Source organism: Theropithecus gelada, chromosome 6 (genome assembly GCF_003255815.1).
Source record: "Theropithecus gelada isolate Dixy chromosome 6, Tgel_1.0, whole genome shotgun sequence".
Classification (NCBI taxonomy): domain Eukaryota; kingdom Metazoa; phylum Chordata; class Mammalia; order Primates; family Cercopithecidae; genus Theropithecus; species Theropithecus gelada.
In genome coordinates, this window is record NC_037673.1 from 146,726,757 (window position 1) to 146,752,754 (window position 25,998).

Consider the following 25,998-nt stretch of genomic DNA (forward strand, 5'->3'; position numbering starts at 1 on the left):
TCCCTCATCTGCAGGTGGTGATGGCACAGACAGCAGGTTACTGACCTCTCCCAAGAAGGATCTGGGAGGCAAACGCTTTGTGTGCAACACAGTTGGACTGACTTGTGCTGAGCCAGGGACCTCACTGACTTGGTCCCCTGGGGACTGGGCAGTGGCCACACAGAAGCAGTGACCAGTAGTAACCTTGTCTAGATTGGCCAGGCAGGCTGAACAGGACTCAGTCCAGCTTCTCTAGGGACAAACTCACCTTTCGGGTTTTGAGCCCACATCTGTACCCTTTGCACATCTTTGGGAAGATTACAATTTTGAAGGAAGATGCTTAGAGGATCGGGAAAGTGCACCCCCCAAGGAACCTTCCAGCCCTGATAGCAGCTCAAAGCTCCTCTGGGGTCTTCCTGTGCTGGCTGCTCAGCTCTGCTTTCCAGCCCCGCCTGTGCATCAGCCACCACCCCCACTCCCATCCCCCATCCTCACTTCTCCTGCACATTCTCAGTGCCTAGCAGAGACCTTGGCATGGGGTGGGTCTACGATGCAACTGACATCAGGTGAATGAAGGAAGGAGTAAATGACTCAGTAATGATGATGATGATGATAGCTACCGCTTCTGAGCTTTTACCACATGCTAGGTTTTGTGCCAAGTGTTTTACTTGCACTCTCATTTTACCCTCCCAATAGTCCTATAAGGTGGGCGCTGTGATTATCCCCACTTCACAGAGGACGATACTGAGGCTAAGAGCTTCACAGTCTGCCCAAGCTCAAACACTTAGTTAACCGCAGAGCTGAGATTGAAACTTGGTGTCTGACTGCAAACCCCATTCTCCTAACCACCATGTTATATATAGCGCCTCCAGTGACGACTAAAAATCCTGATGGCCTCGAGGAAAGACAATCATATGGAGTTTCAAGCAAGAGGATGTCTTCAGGCAAGGTTGTTCTGAGGGAAGGTGTTGATTGGGGAAAAGGGGGGCAGCTTAATGATAATGACTGTTATCATGCTATGGTCTATTTAATCATCACAATCCTATGAGATAGGTATCAGTTCCATTTTCCAGACAAAACTGAGCTTCAAAGTGGTTGAGCAACATGTCCAGGGTCACACAGCAATGAAGCAGCAAACCCAGGATTTCAACTGTAGTCCGTCATCTCCAAAGCCATAACCTACTGCTCACAGTCACATGCAGTCACATACACACATACACTCACATGCACACATTCACACACACTCTCCAGAGCCATAACCTACTGCTCCCCATTTTATAGCTGGGAATGAGAGGGAGAGGGATGTGCAAACATGAGGAGGCAGTGTTGACCTGAGATAGCTGCAGTTGTGCAGCAACACACACACACACATTCACACACTCACACACACATTCACATACACTCACATACATGAATTCACACACATGCATTCACACACACACATTTACACAGACATACACACATTCACACACACACATTCACACACACACCCACGTGCATTCACACACTCCACACGCTCCCATACACTCACACTCACATACACACATTCACGCACACACACACAGACATACACACCTTCACACACTTACACACATTCACACACACTCACATACACAGCATTCACACACAATCCAACACTGTCACATACACACACTAACATGCCTTCACACACATTCACACACACTCCAACACTGTCACATAAACACACTCACACGCCTTCACACACATTCACACACACTCCAACATTGTCACATACACACACACACACAGTCACATACACACACTCACATGCACACATTCACACACACTCATATGCACACACACATTCACTCACACACTCCACACACTGTCACACACTTACACACACTCCCCTCCTTCCACCGGAGCCGGTAGCCTCTGTAAGGATCATAAGATCTTACAGTCAGAGATCACTCCCAACCCGCTCCATCACACGGCTGGGGGGCTGGGGGCCTGGAATGGGCAGGGGCGGCCACAGGACATTAGTGGGTCAGGGACCAGGGTTGAACCAGGGCTGCTCCCTGCCAGCCGCAGGCTGTCTCTCTGATGCTGGTCCTGGAGCCTCTGGCTGCTGTTTGTTCAGGGAAGGGGAGGTGCCTTCCGGGTATAAATAGCAGATGGAGATGCTTCTCTCTGGTGGGAGAGTTAACCCTTGGGGCCCTGGGCACGGAGAGAGGCTTCCCTGCCTTGTGAGAAGGCGTGGTGTCTGTCAGAGTCGGAAGAGTCCTTAGCGATCACCTAGGCCCTGCTCCTCAGTGCGGTCTATGAGTCAGCAGGCTTGGCACCTCCTCAGAGCGTGTTAGAACTGCAAAATCCCGGCCCTACCCCAGGCCCAGTGAATCTGAGTCTACCTTTTCACAAGGTGCCCAAGACACTGGTCCAGACAGCCCTTCCTTCATGAGGATGGGGGAAAGTGATTCAGAGAGGGCAGTGCTCCTGCCCGAGGTCCCACAGCAATTCCCTGACAGAATTAGCTCTCAAAGCCACACTTCCTGCCCTCATGACTCAGGACCCTGATAGGCAGGGATCAGCCCCCAATTGCACAAGGGCTGGAGAAGGGGGCCAGGCAGTGAGGTGTTGTTTCAGAGCCCATCCCCACGGGTTCTGCTGCCCTGGCGCTGTCCCAGCCCGCCATGGCCCAGCCTCTCCACGCAGCCTGTGCCCGGCCTGCGGGCCAGGGCCTGAGTTGGAGCTTGCCCCTGTAGGCAGGCAGGTGCCAGGTTGAGGGAGGAGGGCAGGGCCACTGTGCCAGGCTGAATCAGCATGGGGGTGGGTTTGGGGAACGGGCCGCAGCGGTCAAGGCCAAGCGTTTCCCCCTGGCCTATTTTCATCTCTCCCAGAGCTGTAGAAGTTTTCCTGAAACAGCTTTTCCGAAGGAGGCTGCCGGCAGTGTGGGATGGGAGGAAGGGCCTTTCTTCACCTTCCCCCGAAACAAGCTGGCTCTGAGGAATGTGGAAACCATTAAAGACGCCCCCTTTCCCATCTCTGCTGCCTCCATCCCCAGAGAAGAGAGCAGCTGCTCTCCACCCAGCCCGCAAACACCCACGTGCCAGAGTGGGCAGGGGAGCAGGGCCTGGCCCCCCGCGCCCCTCACACCCCGCAAGGCTCACCAATGTTGGGGTGCTTCAGCAGGCGGCAGATGCGGGCTTCACGCTCCAGCTTCTGATGGTCTGAAACACAGAGGCTCAGGTGAGTCCCGGGTGAAGGAGGAACCACCACCCTCCATCTCCCGCTCCTCAAAGCCTCGTACTATCTCCACCGCCCAGGGCAGCCCCTGGGGGCCGGGAAAGCTCACCTTCTGGCCAGGGCCTCTGAGTTCTCCAGGAAGACCATGGGGTGCAGTGGAAAGAGGAAGAGGCCTGGGTTGCAGTGACTCAAGCACATCCCTCACCCTCTCTGGCCTCCCTTTCCACGGCTCTTAAATGTGCGGCTTCTCCAAGCCTCCTCCAGGCCTGTTCCTCAGGCCCTACACTCTGGCCAGACTAAATGGCTGACTTCACCTCTACAAGCAGGCCCTGCTGGGCCCTCTCACTTCAGGAGAGAATTGCACATGCAGTTCTCTCAGCTCGAAACACTTCCTCTACCTCCCACCTGCCGTTCACTGGCCATCACCCACTCCTACCAATCCTTAGTCTCAGGCCCCTGGCAGCAGGCAGGGGCCCATCCTCTGTGCTTTCAGAGCCCCTGAACAGCATGACCCACTCAGTCTCATGGATATCTAGTTCCTTGAGGGCAGGGACTTGGTCTCTGTTGTACCCCTGACATCTACCCAAATACCTGGCACATACTAGGTGCTCAAGAAATAACTGAATGAAGCTGGGCGCGGTGGCTCACGCCTATAATCCCAACACGTTGAGAGGCTGAGGCAGGTGGCTCACCTGAGCTCAGGAGTTCGAGACCAGCCTGGGCAACATGGTGAAACCCCATCTCTACTAAAAATACAAAAATTAGCTGGGTGTGATGGCAGGTGCCTGTAATCCCAGCTGCTCAGGAGGCTGAGGCAGGAGAATTGCTTGAAGGTGGAGGTTGGAGTGAGCTGAGATCATGCCACTGTACTCCAGCCTAGGCGACAGAGCGAGACTTCGTCTCAAAAAGAAAAGAAAAGAAAAGAAATAACCAAATGAAAGAATAAATGACTGAATGAATGTGCTTTTCTAAGGGAGTGACTGACTATTCTTCCAGAGGGCTGTGTTAATTCCCAGAAGCCACCTCCCTTTCAGGAGACTCTGGGACCAGGGACACAAAGAGTCCCAAATAATCTGCGGGGGCCCACCCAGAGCTCTCCCACCTGCCTTCTGGACTGCTGTGCGAGTCTCCTGGGCCTCTCCACACACCCGGGAGAAAGGCCTTGCTCGGGATCTGCCACTGTGGCTTCTGATTCTCCAGCTGCTGGGAACAGTGGGACACATGACCCTACTCCGTGCCCCTAAACAATCCTGGGCTGGAGACACCACTCTCCCCACTTTATAGATAAGGAAACTGCAGCCTGAGCAAGCTGAGGCCTCCGTGGCGGCAGAGCTAGAACTGAAAATGCATTTCCTATTTTCCATTTTGGTGCTTTTTTCACAATTTGGTAGTTAACGCCTTAATTTAACAAACAAAACCGTAAAAAGAAACCGCTTTTTAAAAACTCTGTGCCAAGCACTGTGCAGAGGGCTTTATATGCCTTTCAAGCCCTCATACAATCCTTTGAGGAAGTTACTATCATTTTTCTGCCTTTCCAGAGGAGGAGACAGAGCTTCAGAGAGGTTAAGTACCTGCCCAAAGTCAATCCTGCACTGAGCGGTGGAGCCATGATTTGTACCCAGACAGTCAGACTCCAGAGCTGGGCTTTCAATCCTGGGCTATACTATTCTCCATGCCCCAGCTCATAACCACTACCTCCACTTGCCCCCAGTTCTCAAATAGAAAAATGAAGACCCACAGAAAGAAACTCATGCCAACACTCAGATGCCAAGCCAACACTAGAACCCTGGCCCTGAATGGCCCTCTCAGAATGGGCAGGTATGTGGATGGGGGGTGGTGAGAATGGACAAAGTTCCAGCCCTTGTCCCCAGGAATCCAGCTCCCCTTTCCCCTGCCCCCTTCACTAGAGCAATCACTGGCTGTCCTCCAAGGGATGCAGAAGCCAAAATCAATACTGAAAGGTGGCTTTTCCACCAGCAAAGCAATTAAGTCCAATTCAGTTTCCATGGCTCAACTCCCCAGCTGAAAGCTGGCTGCAAGCTAGGGATGAGGAGGTGGGGCCAGGTTGGGGGGCATCCCTTGATTCCCCCTCCCTCCATGGGCTCCTTTCATATCCTCCAGGGGAGGGGAGGCTGACTCCTGGGCACAGGAGGGGATGCCCATCCACAGTTGACCAGGCAGGGCCCTCCCCCTGCTCCACATCCCATGCCCTACCCCCATATCCTACCGGCAGCAGAACCAGAACTCAGGCAGGTCAAGATCAGGCCTGTCAGAGAGGGAAGGAGGCTTCTGGCCTAGGCTATACATTCAGGAAGCGGGAGCCCCAAATCTGGAATTTTGCTATTTCTCCCTGTGAGGTTACCCAGGAGCAGAGAACATTGACAAGATTGAAAGAAGAAAACGCTGGCCATGCAACATTAAACTTGTATCTGGTTACAAGACCTCACTGCTGGAAATGCTAGGAACTAATTTTATAAGTCTTATCATCATCATATGCATAGTACAATTAACCTGCATTGTCACTGTTGAAAGTATTCATCCTACTGAGTGTAAACATATACATTATACAATATTTCTGGTAACTCTGCAGTGTTTTCATTTTCTAATATACAGAGAACCTCAGGACATGTGACATGTGGGGACCATGCTTCTTTTGACCTCCGAGGCCGTGCTTTGTTATATAGATGGAGAAACTGAGGCCTGTTGACAAAGGAACAGTCCCTTTATCAAAATGGCTCACCAAAATCATCTGAAAACTCAGAGCTCTGAGGCCTCTACCCCTGCACCTTTCCCCCACCACTCCTCCCCTCAGCCAAGGAGCTTTTTTTTTCGCGGGGGGACAGGGTCTCACTCTGTCGCCCAGACTGGAGTGCAGTGGCTCGATCTTGGCTCACTGCAATCTCTGCCTGCCAAGTAGCTGGGACTACAGGCGCACGCCACCATGTCAGGCTAATTTTTTGTATTTTTAGTAGAGACGGGGTTTCACCATGCTGGCCTGGCCAAGCTGGTCTCGAACTCCTGACCTTGTGATCCGCCCGCCTCACCCTCCCAAAGTGCTGGGATTAGAACACCCGGCCCCGCCAAGGAGCTCTTTTTAAAATATCCATTAAATCCTGTCACTGCTTGGCTTCCAACTGTCCAGCAGCTTCCCAATGTACTTAGAGCACAATCCAAACTCCTCGCTGGGTCTGGCCTCACCTTGGCCAGGAAGCTCCAGCCACACTGGCCTCCTCTCTGCCCTGACACACCAAGCTCCTTCCCACCTCAGGGCCTCTGCACCTGCTGTGCCTTCTGCCTGGAAAGCTCTTCCCTGGGTCTTCTCATCAGGCAGGCCCCGGCACAATGTCACCTCCTTGGAAAGATTCCCTGGCTGCCTTTTCTAAGCGTGTCCCTCCTGCTGCATCACCTCCCCATACCCTGTCTTATCTTCTTGGTTAACACTTGTCACTACCTGAAGCTACCCAGCTGACATATGTGTTTAATGTTATTTTCAGTCTCACTCCCTAGAAAACGGGCACAATGAGAGCAAGACCTTTTCTGTTGGTCACTGCCACATTCCCAGGGCATGGTGTAGAGCTGCTAAGCAGCTTGTCCAAGATCCCATAGCAAACAAGCGGCAGAGCTGAGATTTCAATCCATGTACATAGCTACTTTTACTATATTGCTTCCCATTCTAATAATTTTTTTTGAGACACAGTTTGACTCTCATCACCCAGGTTAGAGCGCAGTGGCAGGATCACGGCTCACTGCAGCCTCCACTTCTGGGCTCAGATGATTCTCACTCCTCAGCCTCCCTCTTGAGTAGCTGGGACTACAGGAGCCCACTACCACGCCCGGCTAATTTTTTATATTTTTAAGAGACAGGGGTCTCACCATATGGCCCAGGCTAGTCTTGAACTCCCGGCCTCAAGTGATCCTCCCACCTCGGCCTCCCAAAGTGCTGGGATTAAAGATGTGAGCCCCTGAACCCAGCCCCATTCTAATAATTAATTAATTGATGAATCGATCCATCATCTCAGCAGAGTCCCATGATGGTGAGAGCTCTGAGGGAAGCTAGAAGTCTTCAGCCTCCTGCCTGCGGACCTGGGGAGCTTCCCCAATGCCCATGATAATATCTTGGGAACCTTTTCGCTTCCTCCCCAGATGGTTGGGTCACCTCCAGGGTGTGGGGGCTAAGAGCACAGCAAGGCTCAGCAGAGCTCAGCAGGCAGAGGTGGATGGACATTCTGGGGTGAGGTCCCTGGGGCCAGACAGTCCCAGCAGGGTGAGGCAGGACAGAGCAGGCCTGGAAGGACCTGCAATCATACAAATGGGCAGGGCTCTGCCTCCAGAGGGGAGTGGACTCCAGCAGGCAGGCAGCCCGAGATTCCAGCAAGAGGCACACAAGCCAGGAGAGAAAAGAGACCTCAAGTCTGGGAGCAAGTACCTGCTCCCTGCATAGGACAGCCCGATCCTGGGAGCTACAGCAATCATCCCAAGGAACAAGAGTGCCGGGCAAGGGGTGGGGAGGAGGACAGGAGAGATGGGAAGCACGTCTTGCCGTCCCCTCAGAGGCTTCCTTGCAGGGACCTGAATGACACTGTAGAGCAGGCTGGATGAGCTCATCATGCTCCCCACCTGGTGCTCCGAGACTGGTCACTGAGGAGCCAAGGAAGTGACCCCCTCATGCTCGAGCTAGGAGTGAGGCCCGTGGAGGTCACAATGCCCAGGCCAGTCACCTCCGGCTGCACCAGCCTCATGCATGTGCCCAATGTGCCCTTAGAATGCTACCTCTGTGTGTGCCGTGGGGAGGATGCGCTAGGAGGCTATACAGCACCCAGTGGGGGTTAGCGCTGAGCCTATGTTATTGTATTAGGTCGGTGTTAATAGCTACTGTTACTGATGACAGGATTTTTTTAATGCGGGGGCTTGGGCCCCACCTACTGAATCCAACCCTCATGGGTGGAACTCAGGCAGCTGTGTTTTTAAAAAAGCTACCAAAGGTATTTGGCAGGGATTGGAACAGGCAAAATTTTCACTTTTCACTTCATTTCTTCATGGTTTCTTTGGTTTGTTTATACTATGAACATTTGTTAAACGACTAGATTAAAAATACATACACAAATATATCGTGGGTTTGGGAACCACTTGCTAGAAGAGGCTGGGCAGGGTGGGCAAAAAGAAAGCCACAGCTCCCGGGAGGGTGGGCACAGCCCCTGCTGGGCGCTGCCGGAAGTCACCCAGGAGCACCAGCAGGAGATGCTTAGAGTCTGTTGCCAAATATTCAGCATTAACCCCCCCTCCCCGCCCCCGAGGCACCAGGAGTGGCAAACAAAGAACCATGCTAAAAGAAGCTCTGCTCCTCCTCTCCCGCTGGGAAGAAAAGCAGCTGGCAGTTGGCAGACTTTTCCGGAAGGTTCCCTGATAACCTCCCCACCCCCACCCTCCACACTCACCTAGGCCCAGCCACCTTCCTTCCAAGAGGTCAAGGACTCAACAAGTTGCCAAAGAGAGGCGGCTTGGGAAGTGGCTGTCTGGCGTAGCCCCGGGTCTGCACTGTCCCAGGAGTGCTTAGTCACTTTCCAAAACAGGAGCCATGACCCTTCCACTCTCCCATACACATCTGTCTCTTTTGGTCAACATGCAAGTGTGTGTGTGGATGTGCCCCGAGAGTGTGGTGAACTAACCTGAGATCCCAGCATCCAGGGACGACCTTGGGGCCTGACCCTCTCTCCCGTTGGGGCAACCTCAACCCGTCGCCCCCTGTCCCTGTTGTATCTCAGGGATTGGGACATCTTCCTTGGTTCCTCAACACCCAATGCACAGAGAGGGCACCAGACTGCTGCTAGTCACACAGCAATGACAAGGCCAATCCAGGCATCTGGCCATGAGGCAACACTCCTGCCAGCATTCCTGCCTGCCCTGTCTCTAGCTCCCAGCCTTTCACAAGCTTGGACTTTTCACACTGTGTACCATGCGGGGCTTCTGGCCCTTCAGAGACCCTCACCCTACCCCCAGCGACCCCCTCTGCTGATCCACTTTGACCTGCAAGACATGGGGGGAGGTCGGTAACTGAAAGAAAGTGCTGAGCTCCCAGCAACACTGAGCCAGAGAAGAAAGGCAGCAACACACAGTCCAACATGAGGCCTGCTGGGAGGCCTGCTGGGAGCAGCATGAGCCTCCTGTACCAGCCACTGTGAGGACAGCCACGAACCTGCACCTGCTGGCCCCTGGCCCCACACAGCTGTGCCTATCAAACACCTGGACACTCTGCCAGCCTCTCACACAACATCTCCTGCACTGCACAAACCATGGATTGTACAGCCCACACCTGCCCCCACCTCATCCAACGGAATTCTCTCTGCCACCAGGCGGTCCCAAGGAAAGCTTATACACCATTTCATTCAGGGTGGGGACTGGCATCTTTGAAGATAACCCTTTCCAACACACTGACCGTGGTTACCACCATCACTGTCTCAAACACAGTCATGGCAAGAAGCTCATCTCCTGGGCAGGCTTCCCAGATTTTAATGTCCACAATCACCCAGGTATCTTGTTAAAATGCAGATTCAGATTCTTCAAGTCTGGTGTGGGGCTCTAGGCTTTGCTTTTCTAACAAGCTGCTGGGGATGCTAACGTCACTGGCCCAGGACCACTTCTAAGGTCTTAGGGCCATGGTACTCAAACTCATCTGCAAATTAGAGTTATCTGGGCATCTTTTCCAAAACCCAGATCATATCCCAGACCCACTCTCTGGAAGACCCAAGAGTGGCATAGCTGAAGCCAAGCGCACTTGGAGTTCACTGGCCCCTCTCTGTGTGGCAGGTGCTGTCCTAGGTGCTGGGTGCAGAGTAGCCCATACTCTTGAAGTCTACAGCCCCAAAAGGGAGGTGGGTATTAAACAAGGGGCCTTATCAGTAAACAGGATGAGTCTAGGTCAGGGAAAGCCATAAAGGAAATAAACAGTAATATGAGAGAAAATAGGTCAGGCATGATGGCTCACGCATGTAATCCCAGCACTTTGGGAGGCCGAGGAGGACAGATCATCTGAGGTCAAGAGTTCGAGACCAGCCTGGCCAACATGGTGAAACCCCATCGCTACTAAAAATACAAAGAAAAAAAATTAGCCGGGCATGGTGCTGGGCGCTTGTAATCCCAGCTACTCGGGAGGCTGAGGCAGGAGAATTGCTTGAACCCAGGAGGAGGAGGTTGCAGTGAGCCAAGATCGCACCATTGCACTCCAGCCTGGGCGACAAGAGTGAAACTCCATCTCAGAAAAAAAAAAAAAAAAGAGAGAGAGAGAGAGAGAAAATGGAGGAGGCCTCGTCAGATTGGGGGGGTCAGGAAAACCTCTCAAAGGATGTGACCTTAAGCTGAGACCTGAAGGCTGAGAAACAGCCATTCATGAAAGGAGCCAGGAGATGGCGTTCAGGCAGAAGGAATGGCGAGGGTAGAGGTCTGGAGGGGAGAAGTGACAGCGAGTGGCAGGAGAGCAGGGAAAGGAGGGCCCATCTGGTGTCTCAGTCCTCACCTGTGAGGTACAGAGCTTGGCCTGTCTGGGTGAGGCTGTGGTCTCCAGCCTCGAAAAAACAAAAAGAAGGAAAAAGGGAAGGTCTATTCTCAAGGCACCCCCAGGAAGAGCAGCCCCCACCCCTGCCATAAGTATCACCCATGGGCTCGGCCCGGGGTCCTGGTCTAAACCAAGCAGTACAGGTAAGGGGAGAGAGGAGAGCCCTAGAGGGTGGGCAGGGTAGAGATCAGGCACCTACCTCTGGCTGACAGCTTCTTGGTGTTGATGATCTTGGCAGCATACTCCTGGCCGGCCAGCACCTTCACACACCTTCGCACTACCGAGAAGGCTCCCCTAGGAGGACAGAGAAGGTGGAGAGGGTGAGGGAACGCCCAAGGGCTGTGTCCCTAGGAGATGTTGGAGTTCACGTCGCTGCCCTATGCTAGAAGGAAGCCCTTCATCAGTGCTGCTCAAGCTCACAGGGGCTTCTGTGGCCCAACTCAGGGACAGAGCGAGGCCAGAGAGACCCAGAAGATGGACCCAGAAGCAGAAGATTAGAAGCTTGGCCTCAAGTGAGAGGAGCCTGCCAACGTCATCAAAGTTGGGCTCACCATGCTGTAAAACATTAGAATCATGTAGTGTTAGAACCGCAGAAACCAGGTCTCTGAAAGTTTTTAGTTTTTTATTCTTTCAGTAGGTAAACATGGACATGGTTCAAAGTTCAAAAGATATAAAGGTATGGGTAGTAAAATGACTCCCTCTCGCCACTGTACTACAGCCTCTGAGGTCCCCTTCCCAGAGATTACCACTGTCACCATGTCCTTGAGTCTCTTTCCACAGACAGTGTCCCACACACTAATGGTACTGGACACTGTATACTGTTCTCCACCTTCCTTTTTTCAGTGAATAATATATTTTTAGAGATCCTCCTTCCGTATCATAACATAAGAGTTCCTTGTTACTTAGTATGTAATTGTATGGCTGTCTGATCCTTTATTCAGCCAGTCCCCTACCGATGGGCACTCAGATTAGTTTCAATCTATAGCCATTACAAACAATGCTACAATGACTAGCCGTGTATGTGTGCATTAGAATTATATATCTTATGTATGCACGTGTCTGCGTGGATACATTTCCAGAACTTATGTTATCCGGTCAAGGGGCAGGTGTTGTTTGCTGATTTCAATGGATAATGAGAGATTGTCCGTATTAAAGATTGTACCAACTCACCTTCCCACTAGAATGCAAGGGTGCCAGTTTCCTTTGCCCTTGTCAACACAGTGTTTTATCAAACTTTTTATATCTGCTAAAGAGACAAGTGGAAAATGGCAATTTGCTGTAATTCAATTTGTAATTGTCATATTACAAGTGAAGCTGAGCATCTTTTCACGTTTTAAGAGACTCTTGGGATTTTATCCTCAAACTATTAGTAATTATAAGAGAACTTGGGGCAAGATCTGTGAGTTTTCCACCTCACAGGGGAAAACATTGTCACCACGTAGAATGTGGCCCATTTCCTACCTCATTTGATTTTTCAGGAAAAGCTACAAAACTAGATATTGATGAGAAATTTTCCAATTTTTAAATACTGGCACCTATTCCAAAAGAATTTGAGGATGGTGTTAGGCCAAACAAAACTTGTCTAAGGGCTAGATCTGGAGTCTAGATGCCATTTTGCTCTCTTTGCCACAAAGGCCATGCACTCCAATCCCTTCATATACACAGGAGACTCCTAAAGGGCCCAATACTGACCGTAGTCACCACTATAGCACCCTAACCCCGTGCTAATGGAAGGAGAGAGTCTCCTGGGCAGGTTTCCCAAATCTAAATGTCCAGGGAAGTCACCTAGGTACCTTGTTAAAATGTAGATTATGATTCCTCAAGACTTTGAGTTCCAGTGTAGATTGCTCAAGGTCAAATGGTTCATAACAGGCAGAGCTGTGTCTAGAACTCAGATGTTAGCACTCTTGGGTGTGTGACTTCCACACCAAGTAAGCCTTCCAGTTCCTGGCAGGCTGGGCCACACCCAGGTTTTTGACATGGCTGCACACATCACATCCTCCAAACTTGGATGCCCCATCCCAAGCTCATGGGCAGCTCCAAGCCCACAAAAAGATGAGGCTGACAAGGCAGAGGAGGATGCTGGCAGGCACTGAAGAAGCCTGCAGGCTAGCACAGATGCCTGCTCTGCACACAGCCCTGAGCATGGTATCACTGGCTTCATGTCTGGGCAGCAGGAAATGAGCGGCTGGGAAACTGTAGAGAAGGATGAGGAGGAAGGAGCCAGGATACAGACTACAGACCAAGAAATATAACCTTGTAGGAAAGCTAGAGGGGGCCAGAATTCATGGGCACGCAGAGGGCCTCGCACAGCTGTGGCTCCTCCTTGGGGCATGCAGCCTGTCCATATGCTACCAGGAAGAAAGCAGCAAGACCCCAGTCCCCTCCCTGAGACTCTCCCCTGCTACGCGGCCCCTCTTCCATGCTTCCAGAGCACCCCTGCTTAGAAAAGATTCATTTTTCTTCCATCATTCCCGCAACACTTCTGGCCACCAGCTATAAAGGGTTTTTTTTTTTTTTTTTTTCATAGCAACTTATTCTCTGGACACCAGTTGGGTATCCTATAATTCAGTTATGAAACTAACTACCTAGAGTTAGTGCAGACCCCACAGGTTAAGGGCTAAAACCTACAAGACGATCCCCTTGCTTCAGATACCAATCACAAATAGTGGGTCCTCAGGTTACTCACAATTCTGTCCAACCTGGCTGGTGACTGGGGGATCCCACAACCTCCTCCTTTTAGAATTTTCTATGATGGCTCACAAAACTCAGGAAAACGCTTACTTACATTTACCAGTTGTGCATGTGTGTGTGTTTACAACAGAGGTTATGATAAAGGGTACAGATGAACAGCTAGATGAAGAGGGGCACAGAGCAAGGTCTGGAAGGATCTTGAACACAGGAACTTTTGTCCCCATGGAGTTGGGGTGTGTCACCCTCAGGGCATGTGGATGCGTTCACCAACCCGGAAGGTCTCCAAGCTCCGTACTTAAGAGACCTTTATGGAGGTCTCATCACTAGGCATGATTGTTTATTAACGCAATCCCCAGCCCCTCTCCCCTCCCTGAGAATGCAGGGAGGGGCTGAAAGTTCTAAGCTTCTGGCCATGGTTTGATCTTTCTGTGACCAGCTCCCACACAGGCACCCACCCAAAGCTGCCTCATTAGAACAAAAGATGCTCTCATCACCCAGGAAATTCCAAGGCAGTTGGGAGCTTTGAGTCAGGAACTGGGTTCTAAGACCAAATACTAGAACAAAAGATGCTGTTAGTACCTCCATCACTTAGAAAATTACAAGGGTTTGGGGAGCTCTGTGCCAAGAACCAGGGACAATGACCAACTACATATTTCTAGATTTCTTATGATATCATAATATCACAACCCTACACCCCCATCTAACTCAGACTGGTGGTGGCTCCTCCACCGGCTTATTTCTCCCACCCTGACAGTGAGTTCCTGAGGGCCAGGACTTTCACATTTTTCCTCTGTCCCCAGTGCTTGAATACCCAGTGTCTAATGCCAATAGAGCCTCCATGAGTGTGACTTGCAGGAGAAGGAGGTGGATTTCAGCAAGAGTGAGAGAAAATGGAGTGAGACAGGAGAGGAAATTTTCAGATGGGGTGTTAGGAATAGGAACAGGCATCTAAGGAAGATGGGGAACAACTGGTCTCTCAAACGTGCCCGCCCTACCCAGGGATGGGGATGGACCCCAAAGACCTTTAGGTCCCCCTCTAGCTGGGGGCCATGATTCTCAAAAGCCCTATGAGAAAAAAGTTTAAAGTGGCCACATCTGGGCAAGGTTCTGAGAACTCCAGGAAGAGAAGGGCAGGAAGCGGGGAAGGTTGTGAGCTCCAGGGTGCAGGAGCTGGGTCTTGTCCTGCTCATCAGCACCTGACAAAACTTGGTCCAGAGCTACAGCTCAATTAATATGTGTGGGTGGATGGAGGGATTGAAGAAGGGATGGTTGGACAGCAGGAGGGAGGGAGGAGTGTAATTTCTCCATTAGAGAGGCAAAATTTCATTCTAGGTAAAGACCTTAGATCAATGATTATCAAACTGGCTGCCTGAGAATCCCCTGAAGGATCTTCGAAAAAACAGATTCTGGCCGGGCGTGGTGGCTCACGCCTGCAATCCCGGCACTTTGGGAGGCCAAGGTGGGAGAATCGCTTGAGCCCAGGAGTTTGAGACCAGCCTGGGCAACATGGCGAAACTCCGTCTCTACTGCTGGGCATGGTGGTGCACGTCTGTGTTCCCAGATACTCAGGAGGCTGATGTAGGAGGATCACTTAAGTGCCGGAGTTGGAGACTGTAGTGAGCTGAGATAGCATCGCTGCACTCCAGCCTGGGTGACACAGCAAGAGTCTGTCTCAAAAGAAAAAATAAGCAGATTCCAAGGTCCCACCCAGACCTCTTAAATCAGCACCTCTGGGTGTAGGCCCAGGGAATTTGTAATTTCATTTTAACTCTGTCTGTAGGTGATTCTTTCTCAGGCAGCCCAGCACTGCCCAGCGCCTTCCGGGGAAGTCCTGCTGCGTATCCTGTCTCCCTTGGAAATCCACACTGATGGGGGCCAGCGAGGGCTCTGCTCAGGGAGGCCTGACAGGCCCCATGAGACTGGGCTCTGGCTCAGGGAGCCAAGGCCATAAGAGCTATGTCTATAAAACAAGAGAAGCCATACTTGCTGAAGTTCCTCTTCCGAACAGCACCAAGCTTTTGTATAAATTAGAGGCTCCTCACCAGGAGTCCATGCCATAGATGGGGTAGTGCGGGGACCCTGAGCCCCTTGAAGGACACCTGTACATCCAAGTGTAAGCAAGTGCATTTTTTGGAGGGAGATAAGGGTGCATAGCTTTTATCAGATGCTCAGAGGAAGGAGTTTCTCAAAACAAGCTTAGAGCTGGTGATCCGGAGGGCACCAGCCCCTCACAAGCCCAGAAGTCTTCTTCCCTTCAAATGTACATTCACCACTAAGCACGCTTTTGACCCTCACAGCAATCCTGTGGAGTTGGAATTCTGCTCTCCCATTTAATAGATCGGGAAACCGAGGCCTCAAGTGAGCAGGCATATTCCTAATTGAGGCTGTGAAGAGAATCCAGGTCCCTTGCACTTTTTCTTCTGACTCAACCATGACAGGAGAATGTGGTCCTCAAGAGCAGAGGCTCTGGGGTCACAAAGACCCGTAGTCTAATCCTAGCTCACCCCCAACTGTGTGATGCTGAACTTGACCCATCCCCTTCTGCGTCTTCCTGTTAGAGGGTAATAACAGCCTCTACCTCCTGGGTCTGTTGGGGAGATTAAGTGAGGTAACTGGTGCAAAACACTTGATACAGTACTAATCACAAGGGACATAGTTTGGGGAGAAGGGGGGCAAATGAGGTGAGAAAAGGGGCTGGGCTGCTACCTAGGCAGCCCCAGGCTCCAACCCTACCTGCCATGGCGGTAGGGATCAGAGGAAAGTCATAGCCAAAATGAGAATGAGGGCAGTGAGTCGGCAGCCCTAACCTCTTCCCTTTTTTATCTTCTGTTTAAAAAAGAAAAAAAAAAAAAAATGTTTCTGTATTCTTGTCCTGCACGAACAAGTGGCCACAGCCCAGAAACCCTGGCAAACAGAAGAGCCAGCCCACTCCTCTTGTGGCCCTGAGCTGAGCAGGCAGCCAGCAGATGGGCAAGTGGGCAGGAACTTGGGAACAGGACAGGGCAGGAGAGGCAAGGAGGCCAAGGTTGGGAGGGCAGGGGTGGGAGGTGATGGCCAAGAGTCCCAAGAGGAAGGGATGAGGCCTGGGTGTGAGGGCTGGGGCAGATGGCCATGGGCAGTCCTGGAAGTGCCTGTGAAAGTATTTCTGAATTCCTTGAGAGGTGTAGGGGAATGCCCCTGGGTGCAAAGGAGGAGGGGTGGGGGAAGTGTTCCTGGGTGCAAGGGGTGGGTGTCTGGCCATAGGCATGTATTGGCAACCTGGTCTAGCCCCTAAGAGTGTGATGCTGTGAGGCTGTAGGTGTGACAAAGCACATGTATATCACCCTAGGTATGAAGCGTGTATCCATGTGAGCCAGAGGGTCACAGAATGTAGGCAGGGAAGGGTGTGTTGGGGAGAGACAGACAGGCAGACACTGGAGGAACCAAGTCTCAGCCCTCAGCCCTGCTGGGAGGACTTAGGCAAGAATCGGCCCCAGTGAGGGCCACAGTCTCTTCATCTGCAATGTGGAGGCTAGGGTAGGGATGAGGCGCAGGAACGCAGTAGCTTTTCAGCTCTAGTGTTTCATACCAGTGCCGTCCAACAGAACTTCCTGTGATGATGCACACACACGGAGCTGTCCACTGCAGCAGCCACCAGCCACAGATGCTACAGAGCAGTTGAAATGGGACCAGTGGAACTGAGCACCAAATTTCTTATTTTATTTAATCTAAATAACTATATGTGGCTAATGACTGCCACATTGGAGAGCACGGTTCTACATAGAGAAGAGCAGGCACTCCTGAGTCAGACCAAGCAGAGTTCACATAGTGGGTCAGCTATTTCCTAGCAAGCTACTTCACCTCAGTAAGCCTGTTTCCCCCCTACTGCAAAATATGGACAACAATAGTACCAACCCTATGCAGTTGTTTCAAGGATTCAATGAGATAATTAGGCAGGCAATGAGTTTGGCAGAGTCCCTGGGGTATAGTAAATGCTCAAGGAACAATGCCTTGTGTAGGCATCATTATCCACGAAGGGAGGAGGACAGCTGGCATCATCAGAAACAAAATGGACAATGTTTGCCAAACTCGGGGAAGAAGTAAGCCAAGGTGGAGGTGTGTGGGAGCCATAGCGAGGTGGGGAAGGGGCAGCTCACCAGGGCTGAATAGCCTGCCCCTGAGAGTGGACGAGCAGGAGTGTGGGCAGGCAGGGAGGCCCCCCTCTGGCAGACAGACAGAGAGGGCACAGTGACAGTGAGTCCGGTGCGCGTGGCTGAGAATGTGGGAACGTGCTAATGGGCTGTGAAAAGCAAGATTCATGCTGGGAAATTGCTTTCTAGCTGCCTGGCAGGCAAGGTGTCCTGGGTGTAGCTGGCTGCCAGCCCACAGGGGCCCACCGCCCTCTCTGGCCTGAAACAGCAGGAAGAGTTGACATGGCAGTCAAGTGCAGCTCCAGGAGCACTAGATGGGGAGTCAGAAGACCTGAGCCCTTACTCAGCTTGGCTACCAGCTTGCTTACTCTTCTGGGCCTCAGTTTCCTCATTCAAAAGATGGGACCAGCCCCGCTCCCTCCTGGGGATGTTTGTGAGAGGTCTCTGCTGCCCAAGACTGGTTGCTGCCACTTTCTCTAAAGGAAGCCTCTTCACCTTCACCCCAGACCACTCAGAGCCACGTTACACCTGTGAGTCTCAGCAAACAGGAACATTTATGATCTATTGCGGCCTTCTGGGGACAGCACTCACCAAACACTTCCCTCCACTCTGGGCTCCGTGGGGGTCTGATTGTCTGGGCCCCTTACGGTAGTCTTTAGTGTCTGCTCTTCATTGACTGTTTCCTCAAACATGCTGAGGTCTCCCTCCTTCCAGAAAAATAAAACAACCTCCTCAAATAAAACAAAACAACCAGGAACCTTTCTCTCGACCCAGCAGCCTGGGCTGTTTCCTTCCTCCCTTCTTCTTTGCTGCCAAGCTTCCAGAACAAATGTCCGACATCCGCCGCCTCCTCTTCCCACCTCCCACACTCCATGAACCCACCACAATCTGGCTGCCGCCCCCGGGGCTCCATGAAAGAAATGCCTGCGCCAGGTTCGCCCACCCATGTCTCCTCCCACCCTCACCACTACCCCTTGCAGTCCCCGCTGGAGCCTAATGCACCTTGCCTACCCCACCCCAGGTAGCATTTGGCCTTACTGAACATAGCTTTGAGCTCACCTTTCCTTTTGTTTCTGGGTCGCCGTGCTCTCCTGGTCTCCCCCATCACTGAAAATGCCTTCGCTGCCCCACCTTCCCTCAGTATTGCTGCTCCTGGCCTCTTTCCACCCACCCTCTTACCACTCCCGCCCATCCCTTCTACCAGGGGCCATTAGCTGTGATCTCTGGGGAGGCTCCGGACATTTGTGAACCCACTTAAAACTGTATTAAAATGATTCTGTGTCTGTGCATTGTTCTGGGCAAAGGATGCATAGTCATCAGCTCTGCAAAGGAGTCCATGACTTCCCAAATAGTTAAAGTCATTGACCATTACCCAAAACTGAAATCCACATCCAGAGTCCCCTCCTGTCTTTGGAACTCTAGCTCCGTATTTTTAGCTACTCATTATCTTGCCTAGATGCTACGTGGCAGGCACCTCATAATCAAAGCCCAGCCTCTTCCCCAAAATTTCCCCAGTCTTGGTTAAGATACTTAGGCATTTCACTTCTCTGAGATGAGCTGGGGGTGATTTCAGAAAGTTCCTGGTCAAATGCAGATAGATCTGTTATCTGTGAGAGAATCTGCATCCAAAACCCTTTGGTGGTAACACATAGCCCAGGCTGGCTGATTTGATCACCCAGGATGTGGAACCCAGAATAGACAGGTTAGAATGCCTGGGGGAGGGGAAAGAGCTGGGGTGGGCCACAGAGGCAGCACCATGCACTGGGCTAGAGTGTGGGCCACATGTGGCTGCATCAGAACTTTGTATAGCCCACAATGTCTTACTTTTGAAGTCCACCCCCTCCTATTCCAAAGCTGAAGAGACTGGGGCCAAGACCTTGAACCCAGGACTGCTGATTCATAGTCCATTGCTTTTTCCAATACCCAGTACTCTCAGATTAGAGGGGGTCTGACCTTGAGGTCCACAGTCTGACTTTGGAGTAGGAGGAACTGTGGAAAATAACAGCATTCTGCGTGTTGCGGTGAGTGGGCATTTTGGGAGGGGGAGAGTACCCACAGCTTATTTGAGATTCCCTGAGGACTCCGGATTCCCAAAACAGTTAAAAAGCTGGGGTCAGTTTCATTCAGAAACAATGAGAAGCTTTTAGGCCTCAGCTTACCCATCTGTGAAATCAACTGTTGATAAGTAATTTTTAAGCCTTCTCTTTTTCTTTCTTTCCCATTTAGGCATTAGTACCTTTCCTTAATAATAAACAAACAAAACACAGCTATGCAGCTTCTCAAATGGTGACTAGATCAGAGGAGGTGGCGCTGGGGGCTCACCATCCCCTTTGCTTGACTCTCCCCACTTCTTCCCAGCTCTGTGAGCAGAACTCCACAGAACAAAGCATTATACAGCCAGAAAATCCTAGGACCTATTACTGAAACCACACCTCTCCCATCCTCTCAACCGCCTGCGGCTGCAGCCACCCACTCCCAGACTCTAAAAGATGCTGCAGGGACGCAGTGTGCTTGAGCTGTCCCGCACTGCCCCCCGCCCCCAAACACCAATCCAGCAGAAGTCTCGTGGGGGACACAGAAGGGCTGGGATCCGGAAGAATCTGTTTGCTGCAGGGAACATTGAACCAACAGAAGTTCCAACATATTCCTTGTTTTGGCTGCACAAGGGTTTTTTCGAATGGGTCACAAAAAGAAAAATAGAAAAATATTCTATTTTCTCTTTACAGTGCTTAAAGGCAGGGCCAGAGCCCAGCAAGGCAGGGGACATGCCAAGGGGTGACTTTCTCCTCAGTCTTTGATGGCCTGGCCCTGTCCAGAGTATATACCATGAAGGCTTTCAGAGGTCCAAGCGTCAGAGAGAGAGAGAGGCCTCCAGGGATAGGACAGCCAAGCACTGGAGTGGACAGACACTGGAGTGTCCAGTTCTCATGTGTCACTAGCTTGTGTGACCATGGGCAAGGGCCTCGCCCTCTCTGGGCCTTAGCTCGCCATCTGTAAGACAACGGAGCCCTCTTCCCTCCGATATACTGAATTGAATTGAGGGTACCCTGGCTCTAAATCATCTCCCACTTCATTCTTTTAGCAAAGCATCTCCCCAGATGAGGGCAGGGACCTAGGGCAGGAGGCCTGCAAGGAAGGTAAGGCTGTGGATGAGAGTGGGAATTTGCACATCTCTGCTGCCAGAGCACTAGCTCCTGAGGCCGCAGCCAGTTGTGGGATGCAGGAGCGGTTCTGACCATTGGAATGTCTTCCTTCTGTGGAGCTAAAAGCTACCTCCCTTACTCTACATAGTTGGCAGCTCTGCCTCTAGGGCCTCTCAGGCCCCAGGACATCTCTGCAGACACAGGGGTTGGGGAAGGGAGAGACATAGTCCCTGAGGGGTCTCTTCTGTCTGCTAAAGCCCCTCAGTTCCTTGGTGTTCTCTCACTTGATTCAGCTTCCAGACCTTCACCACCCTGCCTGGCCCCCTCTTCCAGACAATCTACAGGTTTTTAATAGTCCTGCTAGGACCCAACATCTGGAAATTGGGGTCAGGCTGAACGGGCCAGAGAAGAGTGGGACCCCAGATCCCCCTAGGGCTGACATGCTCCACTGAAATACATACCTCAGAGCTTTTGTCTGAGTTGTTCCCGCTCTCAGGAACACTCTTTCACCCTCTTCCCTCTGGTTAACTCTTCTTCCTCTCTCTTACTTTCGCTCTCTTTTTAAGATAGAGACAAGGTCTCTATCACCCAGGCTGGAGTGCAGTGGCATGATCATAGCTCATTGCATCCTCAGACTCCTGGGCTCAAGCAATCCTCCCACCTCAGCCTCCTGAGTAGCTGGAACTACAGGCATGCACCACTGCACCCAGCTAACCTCTGGGTAACTCTTATTTAGCCTCTAGCTCCCTAACGTCATCACTTCAGGGAACTTTCCCTGATACCTCCCTCACCCCAACTAATTGAGATCTCTTTGCAGCTCACAATTCCGTGTATGTGGCCAAAGCCCTTATCCAGTTGCATTTAAATAATGATTTCTGAAGTGATTTAATTAATGTTGGCTTTGCACTGGATTGTGAGCCCCGCGAGGGCAGAGACTACCTAAGTCTTGCATGTGGTGCATGCTGGGCTCAACCTAGGACTGGGAACAGAGTACGTGCTCAGGAAATACCTGTTGAAAGGATGCAAGGATCCCAGATGTGTTCCTCTTTTTATATGACCCCAAGACACCAAGGCCCTCAACCTTCTCCAGCACAAAAAGTCTCACTGGCCTTACAGTCCCACCTGACACCGTGGTAGACAGCCATGCCGCACGAGGACCCGGAGGACCTGGGCTTGGTCTCAGCGGCTTGGGCTATACCTGCACTCAGCAGGTTGCCTGGGGTGGGAGGCTTCCTACAGCGCCAGAGAGAAGCTCCAAGAGAGTGCCACAGGCGGTTCACATGCAGAAAGGGGACTGCAGCAAAGAGGGCAGAGACAGAGGCAGAGACAGAGGCAGAGGCAGAGAGACAGAGACACAGTGAAATCAGAGAGATGGAGAGAAGAGCACAGAAAAAGACAAGCAGACAGACAAAGTCAGAGAAAGCCCAGAAGCCCAGCTAGCACCATCTTGCTATCCCTGCACTGGGAGACGGACTCGTGCTCTATGCCCTATCACAGCCAGTGTGTGTGTGTGTGTGTGTGTGTCCATGTGCATGTGTGTGCTCCCGTGAGCTGTGTGAAGACGCACATGTGTGTGTGAGCACGCATGCATCGGCAACAGGATGTGAGTGTTGCACTCCAAAGCTCTGCCCTCACCCCACAGAGAGGGCCACGGCCCAGACTGCAGGGTATGCTGGCAGTGGTGTCACTGTGTGCTTGTGGAGGGAGGTGGGGAGGAAGGGAGGGAGGGAGGGAGGCTCAGCAGAGTGTCAGTGTGTCTCAGCCTGTGTGGGGGCGGCTGCGCGGGGGCGGAGGGCTGCAGCGTGCACCAGAACATGTGCGTGCCTGCGGCTCTGATGGCTTGGAGGACAGGGAGGAAGGCTCGTCCCTTCCCTGTTCCTGCCACCCTTTCCTTGAGGTCTTGCCCCTCCATTTCCTGTCCTTTGGCCTCTGGTCCCTGCACATCATCTAGTCCCCTAGCCTGGGCCCTGTCTCTCCTGTGGCCTTGGACAAATCACTTCTCTCTGAATGTTGACTCCCAGAGACCAAGCCAAGCGCCATCTATGCAATGAGCAGAGCATCTCCATGGTCCTTACAATTCTGATGTTCTGGAGGTCTGCGATTTCCCATGTGTGCCCTCCACAGAGGGAGGTTACAGAAGGTGGCATCTCTAACGGGGCATTGCAGGCATCTCCAGAGGTATTATGATCCCCATTTTACAGATGGTAAAGCCGAGGCACACAAACGGCAAGTGATTCACCCAGGATGGCCCAGTAAATTAGAGGCAGAATCATGAGTAGAAAATCAGCAACATCAGAGTTCCCCTGCCCACATGGCCACTTCTCTTCCCTTGTTAGTGGACAAGAGGGAGGATGATCCCCAGATACGGCACCAGTCATGATCCCTCTCAGCAGTCTTCCCCCAATATGCTGGGTGCTGGAGACCTGGACACAATCCCCTGAGCCAGTCTCTCCACCTCCTCAAGCTGCGGTCTCCTCATCTGTAAGTTGGATGAGTAAGCCCTGCCTGCCTCCTTCAGAGATGAGCTCATGGATAAAGAGCCTCGCTGGCCCCGAAGTGCTGTGGATAGGAGAGGGTTTAAAAGGTGGAAGAAAAGCACGGCCCCCAGTCTTTGGGTGCATGGATGCCCAGTGTCCTCTCTCCAACGTGACATTGTCCATCCAACAGCTCTGCCGGGGAAAGGCAGGATTGCTAAGCACATTCTACAGATGTTAGAGCCTGAGTCCCATGAGAGGACTTGAGCACCCAGGCCCCAGGACCTCAGTGTAGGGAGTTGCCTCTGGGCCACACTGCCACCCGTGGATCAACCCAGGTGAGAAGGAGCTTAGGTCGAGGAAGCTGCCCTCTCCTCCCTGTCAACCATGCTGGCCAACTGCAGCCTTTGCAACCCCTTCTCCGATCCCAGCTCTGCCTTGGGTCAATTTCAGATCTCTGTTTCTAGAGAGAAAAGAGTAGGCTGAGTTCTCTCTCCAGTCTCTCTTCCTCCCTCTCTCTCCCTCTCTCAAGTGAAATCTCCTTTGGAGACTCTTCCTATACAGCCCAATGATGACACAGGCTGCAGGGCAACTTTCTGCCTTTCTAACCTCTCCTGGAAGTAGGATCAGAAGCCTGCAGAATGCCAATGGCTGGAAAAGGCTCGTTTTCCACTTCCTTGAACGTGACCCCTTCCCTGGGCCCTCTGGTGCATCCGTGGCAACCCCTTTGCCCAATAACCAGCATTCTTCCCTTTCTCAGAGAGGTCTTTGGAGAAGGCTGTGTATGCTGGGAGCTCTGGCCTGCCCACTTCAGTCCACACTGAACCCTGGAGCTGGTGCAGCCTGCCTCCTGCAAGCTTCGGTGCCATTAGGGTCTGGGCTTTTATTTCTCTCATCCTCAGGAGAGAAGAGGATTGGGTCAAAGGAAGAGGGATGAGCTCATCTCTGGATCCCAAGAGACAGCCCCACCCCAACCTTCTAGGAGACCGGAATCAAGTTCTTGACTCATCTGAATTCATATGCTTCAGTGGAATCTGCAGTCGAGTAGCATCAAGAGGCTCCAGAAGCCCTGCCCAGGGTCCTGGCCCCGGTCACGGGTTCCCAGAGGGCTGCCCACCAGGACTGGAGAAAAGCAGCTCCTCTCACATCCATGGCCAGCCCTACTCGGGCTCCTCAAAGGCCTGCAGTCCTGAGCCAGACCTCACTGGGCAGGATGCCAGAAGCCCTCTGGAGGGACTTGCCCTCCTCCCCAGTTGGGCAGCCCAACACCTTGAAGAAGGAAACCCAAAGGCTCCCATGTGCCCTTTTAGGGCCAACCTGGCTGCCTCTTCCAGCCACCCTGCTAGTGATCTGAAGTGGGTTCTGAAACAGGGGCTCAGCTTTTGGGTGGTGACTGCAGTGTCTCAGCTGGCAGGAACCGTGGGTCATCAGTTGAAGGATGGGCCCTGCAGGTACCCTCATGGCTTCCTCCCACAGAAGAGGCCAGCCACAGGGGAAGCACGGTTTGGTCAACCTCCTCCCAGCCCCGGATGGGCCAACTCCAGACAAAAGGTACAAGCAGATCCCGTTCCTCACTTTCAGCCTTGCCCAGCCTTTCAGAACAACAGTCTCCCCGGTAGCAATTGGCACTGAGGCCCGTCGTGCACCAGGCTCAAGGCTGCATCTCTACATGCACCATCTTACTGAATCCTCGCAGCCCTTTTTATCTCCAGACTACAGGTGGGGGTAAAGAGGTAGTGTAGCCTGCCTGGTGTCACAGAGCTATGGGTGGTGAGGGACAGAGCCTGTGTCCCTAATGGCCATGCAGGGCACTGCCCCTCCCTGCACCACTGGACGCTCAGACTGACGCTGCCATGCAGAGCAGGAGCCCCAGGCTCCTCAGTGATGTGCTCTGGCCTTTTTAACACAGACATCATGGGTGCGGAATCAGTCCACTTTATCCCCTTGTCTCTGATACAAGCTTCTGCAAACTTAGGCTCATACATAGTCTTCCCGATGTCCTGCAAGCTCCTAACATTGCATGCCACATTTCGTAGGTTTGTGCGTTTTTCCGGGGAATGTAGATTTAGACTTTCATCAGATTCCTGGAGGAATATGTGACCTAAAAAAGGTTAAGAGCAGTCTGATGGCTCTGGAAGGAAGAAGTCTGAAATTGATTAAACAAGGCCTAGCCATGCCTGCTACCCTTGGTTTTCCTGCCATGGCCACACCACGGCTCCCTTGTCCCTGAAATTTTCTGTGAAGGCTCACGAAGGGTCTCTCTGCCAAGTCGCCCCCACAAAACCCAGTCTTAACGATATCCATCTCCTCTTGGGGCAAAACATCACTTTTATTTTCACTTTGAGCACTTGAGTCACATCTCAACTCCATCTCACTGTACTCATGACGCAGTCCTGCCAGAATCCAGTCTTGGTCACTCCCTGAAAGGCAGCTTCACGGCTAATCAGGGAATTCTTGGGTTCTAGGCAAGCACTGGAAAACACCTGGAGAGGGGTCTCTGCACAAGTTTGTAGACAGCCTCAGTCCTCCAGAGCAGCCCCAAACATTATGTTCCTGCCCCTACCCGCAACAAAACACATTCAGAAAAGCCGAAAGTCTGCAGATAAGAGTGAACACACGTACACATGGGGGTATGTGTGCTCAAGGGAGGCGGTGCATGCCTGTAGGATAGCGTGTCTGTGTGTGTGTGTGTGTGTGTGTGCAAGCAGCCTTCCTGTATACACTCACAGGGCCACCTCCCACACATATGCAGACACCAGCATGAGCTCACACATGCCTATAACACCCATACTCCCACATAGGCCTGTGAGCCCAGGCCTCACACA

At 52.1% G+C, this 25,998-nt stretch overlaps 1 protein-coding gene across 3 annotated transcripts in view; it reads right to left on the bottom strand.

The window, feature by feature from the left end:
* Window positions 1-25,998, bottom strand: part of CAMK2A (calcium/calmodulin dependent protein kinase II alpha) — a 70,373-nt gene that overhangs the window by 42,183 nt on the left and 2,192 nt on the right. For all 3 annotated transcript variants that reach the window (XM_025387196.1, XM_025387195.1, XM_025387197.1), the window contains exons 2-3: window positions 10,932-11,026; window positions 3,108-3,167 (exon numbers count right to left, since the gene is read on the bottom strand). In XM_025387196.1, the coding sequence (XP_025242981.1) occupies window positions 3,108-3,167; window positions 10,932-11,026 (155 nt within the window). The remainder of the gene's footprint in view (window positions 1-3,107; window positions 3,168-10,931; window positions 11,027-25,998) is intronic.